At 35.8% G+C, this 13,922-nt stretch overlaps 1 protein-coding gene across 1 annotated transcript in view; it reads left to right on the top strand.

Annotated features, from left to right (window-relative positions):
* MCPH1 (microcephalin 1) overlaps positions 1-13,922 on the top strand; it is a 135,585-nt gene that overhangs the window by 2,539 nt on the left and 119,124 nt on the right. Inside the window, 6 exon segments of the mRNA XM_055713904.1 lie at positions 1,741-1,832; positions 4,208-4,326; positions 9,766-9,850; positions 10,499-10,619; positions 10,896-11,027; positions 12,225-12,320. Of these exon segments, the coding sequence (XP_055569879.1) occupies positions 1,741-1,832; positions 4,208-4,326; positions 9,766-9,850; positions 10,499-10,619; positions 10,896-11,027; positions 12,225-12,320 (645 nt within the window).

The raw sequence follows: 13,922 nt of genomic DNA, 5'->3' as shown, positions 1-13,922 counted from the left end.
TCTTTAAACGTCTAGATGGTCTAATAAATCTCATCCCAACAAAGATTTTGGTGAATTTGGCATTATTATTTGTTTTGTTAGTTTGTACTTTAAAGGTTTCAGGATGTTTTCCTGGTGGCCAGCAGTCCCCACAACTGTAACAAGTTCTTTTCACTGAAGTTTTAACACCAAATAAGTTGTTTTTGTATTCACCAACTTTTCTACATCACAATTACCTAGTAACAATCAACTCGAATCTTTATCCAGTCCTATTCACAACCAGCTTTCAAACATCTAAATTTCGCCATCAAAGATTCACCTTTATTCTGCTCAGACCCACTGCCTGCCCTAAAGGGGCCGTTATCGGTCCTGTTGTACTGCAAATGCTGCAGCAATTGGGGTGACGTTGTCAGGTCCTTCTGCTCAATTGTCAGCAACAGCAACCCCCTCCTCACCATCAGAAGGATTGGAGCAGGAGGTGCTCTTCCTGCTCTGTAGGTTACAAATACCTGCCTCTGCAACAGCACTTCTGTTTTAACTCGTTCTTACCCTGAATGCAAATCTGCTACTTGTTGCTTGTTGTTTTGTTTCTTATTCCTCTATATTTCTATTAAAATGATTTTAGCAAATCTGTAACAGGACTGCTAAGATTTTTCCCTGTGGTTTGACTAAGAAGGTGTTTTATGTATCAAGTTTCTCTTTTATGTTAAGAGTATTTCTAGCAATTATGAAAATACGCTAATCTTCATAAAAGTACTACTGTTAAGAGTGTTAGGATTTTCATTTAGAAAGAAGACAGGTGATGCTACATAATAATTAAACGGAAGGACACACGTAGTAACTAAGATAATTAAGCAGTGTTTGCCAAGGATGACCCTCTTAAATTGACACTTTCAATTTTATTTATGAGTTCTGGGAGTTGTCTGGCCTGCAGAGAGTTTGTGTAAAGTTGTTTTTGGTGAAATAGCATTTCTCCAGATTTTTGGGACTTTACTGATTCATCATTCAAATTTTGAAATTGTCATAGTGGAGCTGTAGGTCTTTTTAGTGCTTGTCCTAAGTAAAATTAATGCAGGAATTGTTACGAGTTTCATTTACTTATCCCTCCTTGTCAATATTTCTGGGTTGGTTTGTTTAAAGACCTTCTCACCCATGGCTGATTTCATTCCTTGGAGAGATTATTAATCTGGTTGGTAAAGGAAGCTACTTAAATGTGATATACCTAGAGTTTCATAAACCACCTGGCATGAGATTGTATTAGCCCCTGTGATATGTATTCAGTTTGGGGTGATTCAGTGTAAATAAAGTGGAATTTGAAGTCAACTGGAAATTGTTAAGTAATATTTCTGCAGTTTTCTGGGCTTTTGGGGAAGGAATAATTCTGTTTATTTCGTTATGTTCTGTAACTTGTGTTACATCAACTTGTCTTAACATTTTTATTAGCCTGAAGATTAGCAGTGATTAAATAATGATAAAGGCAAGCAGTCATGTAAAGATGCTGCATTACTTGTAAGCTGGTAGTGTGTTTTAAACTGACAGTAGTTAAACAACTTTTCACTTTGTCTAACTTCTAAGGTTGTTCCACTACAGCAATATAAGGGATAGAAATACTCTAAAAAGAACATCTGATACTCAGTTTATTAAAAGCTGTATTTGCTACTGAATGCAGTATGTATAAAAGCAAAATTTTGCTGGAAAGTCAGTCTAACCAGTTTTACCGTACTATATACTTAATTAGCTGCTTGTTGTTTTCTGATCAAGGTATTTCTGCATTTGTAGAAGTTTGGTCATCTAACAGAACAGAAAATTATTCAAACACATTTGAACAGCAACTTCTTGATATGGGAGCAAAAGTAAGTAAGCTATTTTGAAATAAATACAATAGGAAAGCTATTAGTGCTATTAGTTACGAACTAGCTTGCTTGTTCTGCTTGTCATGCGTATTTGTTCGTAGTATGAGTTTTTAAGGTACAGGAAGGAAGATAAACACAGGCCTGAGAAAAGACAGATATGCTGTAAAATTCATGCTAGTGACAGGTGGAAGATGTATTTAAAGCCTCCTTATATCTCTAAACATCTTTGTATATTAATATGATAGCATGCACTTGTGTATGGGGCTTGCCACATAGTGTGGGCAAGCCAAATCTCAGTGTTAAAAACCTTTGGTGTACAAGTATGTACCTTATGGGTTTTATGTTTTTTTTCTTGAACTTGTAGGCAGCTTAACTTGTAGGCAGCTGCTCTGTTGTTATTACAGTATTTTCTAACCCAGGTACCATGAAATTTTATTCTTCCATTCACTCTGCCACAAATGTGGTTAAACTCCAGAAAGTGTTAGTAGAAATACATCTGTCTTTGTATAAGTATCAGTGATTTTTTTCTGTATCAAGTATAGTTGACTTGTAGGTGCAAAGTATGTTTAATTGCCAGCTGTAAAATTTCCGCCAGAGATGAAAGTCAAACTGGCATCTTCCCTTCTTGTACATTATTACTGGTTAATGGAGATTTTTACAACCCACATCATGCTCTAAACATTTGTGTGAACTCCCAGTGCTTTTTAAGTGGGCATGTGTAGGTCTCCCCAAAGCCTCTTCTTGTATGAATTTAGCTGAGATAGTGTGACAGAACAGTAAATTAACTGTTTTTACTATAAAGCAAATACAGCTCTCACTAAGTACAGCACAAAAGAACAAGAAATATTTCTTACTTGAGTTATTATCAGATCTATGTAATTCTGTTCTGTTGGTACTAGATTTTTCTCACAGAAAATAGGAAAAAGCATAAGGCTCCAAAATACTTCAAGTTGATGAAAAACTAGCTGGATATGGTAGAAGGTGCAGGCAGATGATACAGATGAGCCTATTTAGAAAATCCCTGTGACTGAAAAGGTGTGGTCCTGCCTCTTCACTATTCCAGATGCTTCCCTTTTTATTGCATTGAGCACATGATAATAAGCTGGCTTGGCTCACTGTGTCAGGAAATAAAATTCTAAGTTAGTTTTTCACTAGATTTTTGATTCAGACATCTCAAGTGAGCTGAGCAGCAGAGGACATCCAGGGTAAGGGAGGAGATGTGAGGTTAGAAAGAGGTGTAAGGTAGTGCTCCTGCATCATTTGGAGGCAAAGCTCTATCAAGCATCTGTCTCCTTAGGACATGGGCTGTGAGTGGGATACTAGCATAAGTGAGTAAGCAACTGTATCTGGAGTCATAATACCAAAAGAGATTCATTGGTCTCTATACCTAGACACTTAAATATCATGGCTTTTTGTCTTCCAAGAAGTAATAAATCAGCTCACCACCATAAATTTTTGGAAAAGCTGAATAGTTTTCTTAAAGCCAAATACAGATCCAATATGTTGGGAGCCAAGTATAGTGGTGCAATTGAGAGCACAACAGAAAGCTACAGAGCTGTTTCCATTTGCTGTGCTGAGAAGATGCTGCTGTAAAATGAGTTGTATTGATCTCACCATGTCAACAGTCAAAACAGCTGATAAGTTTTATGTGTAGGATGTTGAGTCTTCACAAAAGGAACCTTTGGTTGTGAAGAATGGGGTATCTAGAACTAAAAAAATTATTGCTTAGTTGTCAATAGAGGCTGATAACTGAAAATTTGATCAGTTGTACAACATAATGAAAACATTAGGTATGATGTTTGTTGTACTGACTTAAGTTTTCTGTATTTCTCACTTTTTAAAATGTTTCCATGGGGATTTTTTTTTAGTACCTTCAGCCTTACCTCAAAACTAGAAGTGATCATCTTTATTGATGAGAATTAGTTTAAAGGATGAGGTTAATTGTACTCTTTAAGCCTGTGAGTTTTTTGCAAAATAAAAGACGTCATTTGGGCATTTCTTTGAATAGTGGCATCTACTCTTACTAGCTGTTGCATAAAAAATTAAGTTGGGCTACATAAATAAAAATGTGGTAAGATGAATGATGCAGCTAGAGTAGGGAGATGAAAATGTTAACTTAAGAGAAAAGAAGTTTGAAAACAAAAGGCTAGTCTAGCCTTCTAGCATACTTGCATTGGCTTGATCAATGATCCTTGAGTTTCTATTGCTTGAGGCTTCTTGCAAAGGTGGGAAAGGTCAAAAGAGTCCTTGACATAATGTTTAGAATGTGTTTTTATGCTAATGGTTAATACATTGTAAAAGGACTATGCTAACTAGTTTCATTAGGTTTCTTCTGATTATCAGACTTAAAGATGAGCTCTTTGTGTATTTTGCAGGTTTCAAAAACTTTGAACAAGCATGTGACCCATGTAGTCTTCAAAGATGGACATCTGGCCACATGGAGAAAAGCACAGAAGATGGGTGTAAAAACAGTTTCTGTACTCTGGGTGGAGAAGTGAGTGCTCATGGATATAATGAATGTGACCTGTTCCAGAGAGAATGGATTGTAGTAGTGTTATTTCAAAACTAAAGTACAGTACTTTTTGGGTGGTTTTTTTAATGTACTTGTGATAGTGATTAATCTAAGTAAATGATAACTTTTCTATGACTGTTCCTATTACAAAGAATGTTACTTGCATAAAAAGGTAAAATGTTAACTCTTGAAAAATGAATGTGTTGAAGTAGTTCTGTAGTATATTTGTTAACCATCCAGTGTTCCACTCCTTTGCTCTCAGATGGCATGCATAGGCAAGTGAAGACAAGATATTTATGTTGAATAGAGTTCTTCCATTTTCATATGGAAAAACACATTTCATCAGGGACATTGTACTGTTTCTGTACTTAACTCCTGTAGTCAGAATATCTCCTTTCCAGAAAGAAAAAGATCTATATGTAGTCTGGTTTTGAAGACATTTGGCAGGTTCAGAACAGCACTGCTTGAAGAGTCTCAACTACCATATGGAAAAAGTTAAATTAAAAAAAAAAAAGAAAAAGAAAAAAAACCCCACAAATTTCAGCTGTGCAGCCAGTCCATAAGAATTTGCTAGTCCATAGCTGCTTCTCTGAGTTTACAAAGTGCTTTTGAGGTCTAACTCAGATTTCAGATGAAGCGCAAAATGCAGTGTTAAGAATATGCATGTGTTATACTTGAACACTCCAACTGATAGATTGCTGTGATGATAGAAATTAGAATATAAGTCAAGTAAAGAGGTCCTTTCCTATACCAGTTGTAATATACATGGAGAGATAAAGTCTGCTAAGTGCAAAAGTAAAAAAAAAAAGGGGGGGAGGGGGAGGGGGGGAAGAGGTAAAAACTGAGCTCAGCCACCGCTTCAATGTAAGCCAGTACAACTGCAAAACTTGTGATGCAAGGCTGTTAGCCAGGCAAGAAGTTCATGCAGTTCTGCAGAAGGAGGATTTTTCTTTTTTTTTTTTATTTTTAAAAAGAATGTCGTATATAGAAGTTACCGCTGCACAACCAGCCAGCTTTAATACCAAGGGAGAAATACCTTAACCTCTCAAAAATGAGGGTCATGCAAAATTTTATTCATATAAACAGATCTTTCTGGGACCTGGTGCTATCTGAGTGTCTAGTAATGATGGTCATTTCAGTAGGAATTTTTGGTTATAAAACTAAATATGCTCTTCAGGTGGCTAAGTATATTAATATGGAATTTGAAACCTTAGTCACAGGAACTATAAGCTATTTGAGGACTTGGATGTGCTGTAGTACAAAGGAACCCAGAAAATTCCAGGTGAGTAACATCTGCAATGGAAGAAGAATGAGAGCCTTACAGCGTAGGGTGTAGGACGTTATCATGCAGAAATGCATTGTGATAGCACTTCGACCACAGGAGTCTCTTCTGCAATACTAGAAGGTATTGAGTGAATGAACACAGTGGAAAGCTCAGACAGAGAAACAGCTGGATATGTGATAATGTAGGGGACATCATGGAGCTTTGAGACCCAGGTATAAAAGCCTCAAGAAACTAACGGTTGCTGGATACCAGCAGCAAAGGAAAAGAAAAGAGAAAGGTTTGGGAGGGAGAACTTAAGCTGTTTGGTAGGAAAGAGAAGGCTAGAATCTTCGTGGTATTTTTTTAAAGTGTTCCTAGTGTCATGCTCTGGACAAGGCAAGGTCTTGGTATATGGCTTAGAAGATGAGGTTTGTGGGAACTGTGGGAATCATTTGAAGTAGAGATGTATGTTTTTGCAGAGGGGGACCCAAGCTTCAAGCTTTGGAACAGGCTGCCCAGGGAGATGATGAAATCGTTATCCCTGGAAGTGTAAAAAATGCATAATGTGGTGCTTAGGGACATGGTTTAATGGTGGACTTGGCAGTCCTGGGTTAACGGTTGGACTTGATGATCTCAAAGGTCTTCTCCAACCTAAATGACTCTATGATTCAGAGCTGTGAAGTATGATTGAAGTTCTCTGTAATCTTTTTCTTCTGCCTTTCAGTTTAAAGTTAATGCCAAAAGGTGCACAAGAACATACAACTTAAATTTATGTATACTCTAGGCAGAATTCATAGGAATGTGATATCCTTGAGCAAAGGTCAGGAGCGGGGGAAGCTCTATGTAAGAGATAGTAATGAATAGTCTCACTAGTCATAGGGTTATTCAAATGAGGCACAGACAATACAAAATTAAAATGAGTCTGTGCTAGCCTACGTGCTAAAACTTTTTGTAATAAGATGAGGGAACTGGAGTGCCTGACTTTGAATTACAGTATATCAGTATCTCATAGATGTGGCAGGCAGAAGACAGGCTGTTGAACCCTGGAACAATTTAAACCTGAAGGACTGAATAGTATGTGCCATTAAAATAGTGGTTCTGTATGAGTGAAAGCTTAGTTTGAACCCAATAACTGTGGAAGCAAATAATACAGAGTTTGTATGAGTTGAAGTTTTAGAGTTACTAAAACAAGATGGCTTGAATAACCAGCTCCTCCATTCAGTTCAGTAGCAAGTGGAGCATTCTCAGAATGGTCAGAAATGCTGGGAAATGTCATTTCAGGAAATGTAATAATAAAGGGCAACTTTCTAGTGTAGACTGGGGATTGGGTGACTCTTTCTGGAGTGCAGCGCAAAGCCAAATATTTTAGTTATTTCTTGGTCTTAATTGCTTTGTTGATGGTTGTTCAAATTCATAAAAACTTCTTGTAATTATGGCTACAGTATAAAACCAGCATTCATACTGGAACTCCAGAACCCAAGAAGTTCTGTGACAGTGCTCAAATTGAAAAAGAAGTTTACTTTAAATGGAAGAAGTTCTGTTAAGAAGCTAAGACAGTGAAGGGAGTAAGATTCTTGCAGGTGTCAAGGAGACTGAAGTGTAAGTCTTCTCTAAGTGTATCAGAAAGAAAATTATCATCATACTGCGTGAGGGGAGAATTGAAGATTTGGGGACTTAAGTAACTTTTCATAGCAGTTACCTCAACAGTAGTCAAAAATCAAATTAAATAGAACATAAAGCCTCATGTAGTGGAATGACAGAATTTTATCATGGTTACTTTTGGAATGTTGCCAGAGGATGGCAATGAGCATGACTGAAGTTACTGTTTTCTCACAAGATGTGATTGAAGAGACAAGAATACTTCAGCCTGGAAAAGAAGTGGGAGTGGAGGGGGAGAGACTCTTGTGAACACAAAGTTTGATATGTAAAGGCTGAATAAGGAAGAATGAGTATTTTCCTCTCCAGTAGAAGAATTGGAAAGCATCACATGAATATATCTGAGTGCACTTTCAGAGAAAACAATAAATGATGGTTTTTAGCAAAAGATGGTTAGGCTGTAGAACTGCTTGTTGCAGAATCATAGTCAGCAAAGATTTATGTGGGTTCAAAAAAATGCTGAAGCAATGAAACATGCAGTTTTATCAAAAACCAAATACAGTATTGCACCTGACCATCTCTAAACCAGAAACCTAGGAACATAACAAAGTAAACTGGGAATGTTTGGATGTGTTTTCGTGTGTTATCATTCCCTGAGCAGTGCTTGAGCCTCTGAGGAGCATGGCCTATGATCTGAAAAATGCTGACTTTTCTCCATAAAAGGCAGCACAAATTACAAGGGTTTGTGCAGTATTTAGTGAACATTGCCTTGCTGAACTTTTACTGGATTTCCAGTGTTCTCTACAATGATCTGCCTCAAACTTTTATTGGAAGCTTCTGTTTTATACTATGAGCATCTATTTTAATGCAGTTCTACAGTTTAATAGGAAGTAATTTGATTGGGAAGAAGACTCTTTAAAAAAAATTACAGTTGAAATTCTAAAAAAGTCATTACTCCATAGTAAATGTATTTTTAATTTTTTAAAAAGTGTTCCTTTTTTTTGTTTTCCAAGAATGGCAGATATGTCTGACTTTAAAAACAGTGCACAAAATTGTGGACTTGCTATAAGATTCATGTAAACAAATTGTAAGTTTAATGCAAAATAAGTGACAACTTTGGGATCACTGAAAAAAAAAATCTTGCTTCTTCAACTCAATTACCTTAGTAAGCAACCCAAAAAAACCCCAACCCAAAACCCAACAACAGAAAGAACCCTGCATAAGACAAAATTGCTACAATCTGTGTCCAAATTACGAACACTTAATGCTTCCAAATGAAACCCAGAATTGGGAAATGCTACCCATATATTCTTGGTACAGTAACTCATGTCACAAATAAGATAGATAGATAATTTACATTCAGATTTGTCTGCAAAGTAAAAAATTCTTGTAGGATATTTAATGGTCAATTTTTTCTCTGTTTAGCTTCTCTGAATGAATGTAAATTTTAATGTCATCTATATCTATGCTGATTATTATCCAGAATTTATATATAATAACAGCCACTGAAGTCCAGTGTGCTGGATATCTCTGTATGCTACTCCAGCGAACTCTAAACTCAGCGGGTTTGGCAAATACATGTAGTAGTTTGGCTCTTTTCTTTGTTAAAACTGAGTAACTAAACAGTTTTTAATTCTCCAGATAAAAACTTTATAGCAGTTAGATCACTAGGTGTCACTAGAATCACAGTTTTGAACGGCTTCTTGGGGAATCTAGTGTAGTCTATTACAGTTCCATACTCTTTCCCAAACTTGGAATGTTTTATTTATTTTCATAGAATCATTTAGGTTGGAAAAGACCTTTAAGATAATTAAGTCCAACTGTTAACCTTAGTGTACACAAGACTGCATCATATTTCAAGATAACTTTAGCTCCACTGTTCTAACATCAGTCTTCGAAATGGAAAGACAGGAAAAACTAGGGGTAAGGTATCAGCTGGATTTTTGGTTTTGTAATTAAAAAAAGTTTGCATAAGTGTAGATTGCTTCTCAATAAGGCGCTGTTTTTAGCATTGTATATACAAAGATAAGGCAGAAAACTGAGACTGATGGGTAAGATGTAAAAGCCAGGTCAGATGAAGCCTTCTTCCTCATTTGCCTGAAGAAAGAATTCTTTGTTGCCCCAACCATGACATTCTGTAGATCGGAGTTAGGAGTTTACTGTGGTTACAGTGATGAAGTTGACCTTAAGTTCATTAGGTAGTGAACAATGAAAGCCTACAGTCCTCACAAAAATCAGGGCAAGATTTGAGATTCGTGAGAATCTGGCCAGAAGGACTTAATGCAGTGATTTTTTTTTAATGTATGAAAAATAATATATGAGTAGGAATATTTGAGTTTCTTAATGGCAATTTAGAGGGCATCATTGGGGAAAAAAAACATCCTATATTTGGTGTGTAATAGAGGTTTTGTGTATTTTTAGCATTACAGTAATTAGGCTAAAGATACATACTTAGGAAGGGTTGGTGCTTCATTATTACAGGGCTCAGGCAACTCTCTTTGCAATAAAGGTTCTTATTCTTAAAAAGAAAAGCACCAGACCTGCTCTAATTTATTATACAGGTGTCAAGAAGCTGGAGTACGTGTTGATGAATCCTTATTCCCTGCAGTAGATGCTGATGAAGCATTACCACTACTGATCAAAAAAGTGAGTATGTGATTATTTGTGTTTGTTTTAGTTTTTTTAAATAGGCCTAGAGTATTAAACTTTAAAGTTTGAACTTGACTTCCTGACCTCAGGCATTTGAACTATTTGTTTTCAGAACATTCTGTAAATTCTACCTATCCATCTCAGTAGATTTTTAAAGGTAGGCTGTGTCTGTGCTTATGTGACATTTTGTCTGAAGAAAGGATAATAAAAATGGTTTATATATATTGGTGAATAAAGAAATGAAGATTTTAATTAAAATGACCTAATGACTAACTAATCAAAAAAGCTTGACTGTCATGTGGCTTATGTTTCGTGGAGTTATGACAAGCCCTCAAATCCTGATATTAAAAAAAAAATAAATCCTTCAAATCTTAGCTTTGCTGCAAGCAAAAAAGACAAGATAGGAAGTTAATCTCCTTTTTACTAAAATGTAACCTAAAAAAAAAATCTGCTACATTCTTTATTATTTCGTGTTAAAGTTCACTTGTAAACTTCTGCAATTACATGTTATTCTCAAGGAGGTGATAAGTAGCATAGAGTTAAACACTGATAATAAATGCTGTCATAAAGTGGTAGGTAAACAGAAAGCGTAGTTACTTCTTGCATTTTTATACCATATAATTAATAGTTTTGTGTGTCTTGTAGCACAAATGTATGCAGCCAAAAGGCTTTGTTGAAAAAAGTCCAGAAAATGATAGAAAGCTGCAGAGAAGACTGGACCAGATGGCTAAAGAATTAGATTTACAAAAGATAGCTGTTAATGCTGGTAAGAACTACTTTGGACTAAGATTCAAATATCTTAAGTTATTTCTTTAAAGCACTTCATGAGGTTTTTCTGGGGTTTTTTTACTTGTATGCATGTCAGCGTGAAAAATAGCTGACTTTTTATTGCAAGTTTGTGGTATTAAGGCATCTGTAGTGATGTCAGGTATAAGGAACCTATTTTTTACTAGGGTTTTTTTTTGAAAAAGAAACCCAAAACTTCAACTGAAGCTGTTATAGCATGTAAATATTAATGTATGAATGTAATTTCTTTGTGTAGAAACTGATGTGCCAGTTTTACTATTTGAAGACAATGGCTCGCTTGTATACAGCTCTCTTAAGATAAAAGATCAATATAGTGCAATGGAAAGAAGAATAAAGAAGGAAAACGGAGAAAATGTTTCTCCTACGGGTAAGAAGTTAAATTGTGCTTATCCATGAACATGCACAAATGGCTACTATTTTGGAGTGCTTCTCTTGCTCAGGCCTTCAGAATTTATTTCATCACTTACTTGATTGCATGTCCTCTCTTCTCAGGTTTCAAGTAGGTGTGAATGCTTTAGCTTTTAGTTGCTTTGTATTGAAGGTGACCAGAAGTCACAGAAGACAATGATTCTTAAATCACTAGACTGCTCAAGAGGACTAATGTTTAAGCTAGACTTCTGAAGCTTGTAAATTGGTTAAACTTCACAGGAAGACTTTAGATCTTATTTCCTGTTAACTTTTCATATGAACGCTGTACTTGACAGAGTTTGTAATGTTATTGCTCTGAAGCCAACAGTTTAAAAAAAAAAAAAAAAAAAAAGAGTCCAAAATTGATGAGGCATGTGTCCAGGTACTGAAGAACAGGATTAAAAAAAAATAACATTAGAATGACCAAATTGAATAAATCAGTTGATTTCAAAATGCAGATCCTGGTGAACCTGGTGAATTAAATCTAGATTGCAGTTTTCAAATAATTTTTTACTGGTTGATTTACCTTACTATGAAAATACTGAGATCTAAGTCATTACGTTTTGCGAGTGGTTATAAAAACTGTTGAAATGTGGAACATCTTTTGAGGGGAGAGGAATCTGTAGTATTTGCTACATTGACTGCATTGTCAGTTTATAATTTCAAAAATTATTGTGGGGGGGAAGTAAAGAACCAGTGACACATTGATGAAAAATTAAATCTTAATTTATTTTTATATGGCTTGTATTTGTTTTCTCTTTGAGTTTTAAAGTAATACCTTGAACCATTTTGAAAAGCAATGCTGCCATGTCAAGGCTTTGCTGCTAATTGCAGAATTTGACAGATACTTTAGTAAAATGCCTCAACTGCCTTAGAAAGGTCTATAATATTGCCATCATTCTTTAGGTTCAGAAAAAATGTGGTGCTGAGTTATCTAGAAAAAATTGCTTAAAATTGTAGAATATCTAATAGCTTTCTTGTTACTATGTAAATTTGAGATGCTGCTGGGCAGTCTATAATAATTTATATGGTTATAGTTAATTGGCAGAGTAATGCGTTTTCTCTTGCAATAGAGCTGTTCTGAAGTATGTATAGATGGTGTGGAAATCTGTATGTTTGCATAGGGCTAACTAGTTTATTATTTACAAATTCCTAGCTTCACAAGCATCTCAAATACCTCCAAGCAGTTCACCAGGAGACTGTCCGCTGTCTACTTGTGTGTTAACTAATTCAGAAGATATATCATTACCAGGTAACTAACACAACTTTTTTTATACATATGCGTGTGTGTGTGTGTGTATACACACACATACTCTAAAACATGGCCTGCTAACTTACTTTGTGAAGTACTGCATACTGAAATGGTAACTGTACATCATCGTTCATATTTAAAGCTGAATTATTTTAGTTTTTCTTAACTGGCAAAGTATGTAGAAGATTTCAAGGAAAATGGAGCATGAGGAATCACATTGGGCGAGTGCTCTGCCTTACTGCTGTGTTGCTTGCCTCACTTCCTCCTCTTTCCTCACACCACTGATGGTTTCTTGTCCTGTCATGGTGTCAGGCTTCTCTGCTCTTACAGTGGTCATGTAAAGAATACAGAGTGAGTGCTAAACAGTGTGATGTGGGAAGCAAAAAAAACCAACATAACTGAGAGAGACAGCTCAGAGAACTGAAATGTCTTCCAAATTTTCAATTGAAAAACTTGCATTTAAAAGGAAACCTAATGTATTTTCCAGCTCAAGTATTCAGGTTTCAAAGAAATTAAGAGTAAAAATAAATCAGCTTTAAAATGTTGTACGGGTGCAGATGAATTCAAGTAGTTTATTATCAAGATTCTTATTCTCATAAAGTTAGGGGTTTGTTCCTGTGTTTTGGCATAGTAGCAGGATATAAGGGAAAAAATTGTGACAGCTGTTGAGCTGTGTCAGTGGGCATCTAAAGAGCATTGATCATGTATGCAATGGGTACGTACTTCAGACCTCATGTCTTCTGTCAGTCACATGAGCAAAAAGCTGAAGTGAGACGCTGGTGTTTGATCTCGGTAGAAAAATAAGGAGAAGATAGTCTTTAGAATTCATAATGAGGGCCACCTGAGCAGTTCTCTGAGTACTCTCTGTTCTACCTCAACAGTAAGCTATACCTCATGCTGTTTACAGGTGTTGTATTTTGTTGACATCCTACAGGAATTCTGTCATGCTGGCTTACTTGAGAACAGGGCCGGTATCTTGTAGGCTGAGACAGCTTAGTATATCTTCATGCAGTGTTAGGGAAAAGTAACAGCTTAATACTGGAATTAGCATAGCTATGCCAATAAACTTTATTTTGGTAAATTACTTCTGTGCCGATGAGATTGAACATCATGATTTGAGAGCTTTGCAACTGCACAGTGTAATCATGTTGAGAATAGACTTCCACATCTCATGACAATATTAGCTTCCATCTGATGCTCTGTGACAGTGGCCCTTATATTTGTGTTTGCAAGATAGTGAATAGAGTATATGGTGTGTATATATGAATATATATATGATAGAATATGTTGGTTAATAATGGTTAATGCTCAAGAATCCAGTTTAATTTGAGGATTTAAGTTAAGACTTTTTCAACTGTCAGTATGGGAGTCTGATTGCATCATGTCATTGTCTTAATTTAGGTAGCTACACCATGTGTTTAAAAATATTTATGTTTACTAAGGAAATAACTTCAAGATTTCCCCTAAAACCTACAGGAGCACTTACAGGAATATTCCTGAAACATTGCACTCAATGTGTATTTAAACAAAAGCATCTATTGCAATAATCAGATTAGAACAGGATTTTTAAAAGTGTATTCTGAATAATTAGAGATACTAGCC

Source organism: Falco cherrug, chromosome 6 (genome assembly GCF_023634085.1).
Source record: "Falco cherrug isolate bFalChe1 chromosome 6, bFalChe1.pri, whole genome shotgun sequence".
Lineage (NCBI taxonomy): Eukaryota > Metazoa > Chordata > Aves > Falconiformes > Falconidae > Falco > Falco cherrug.
Note: the sequence above shows the minus strand (reverse complement) of the source record. Positions and strands in the feature narration are given on the sequence as shown.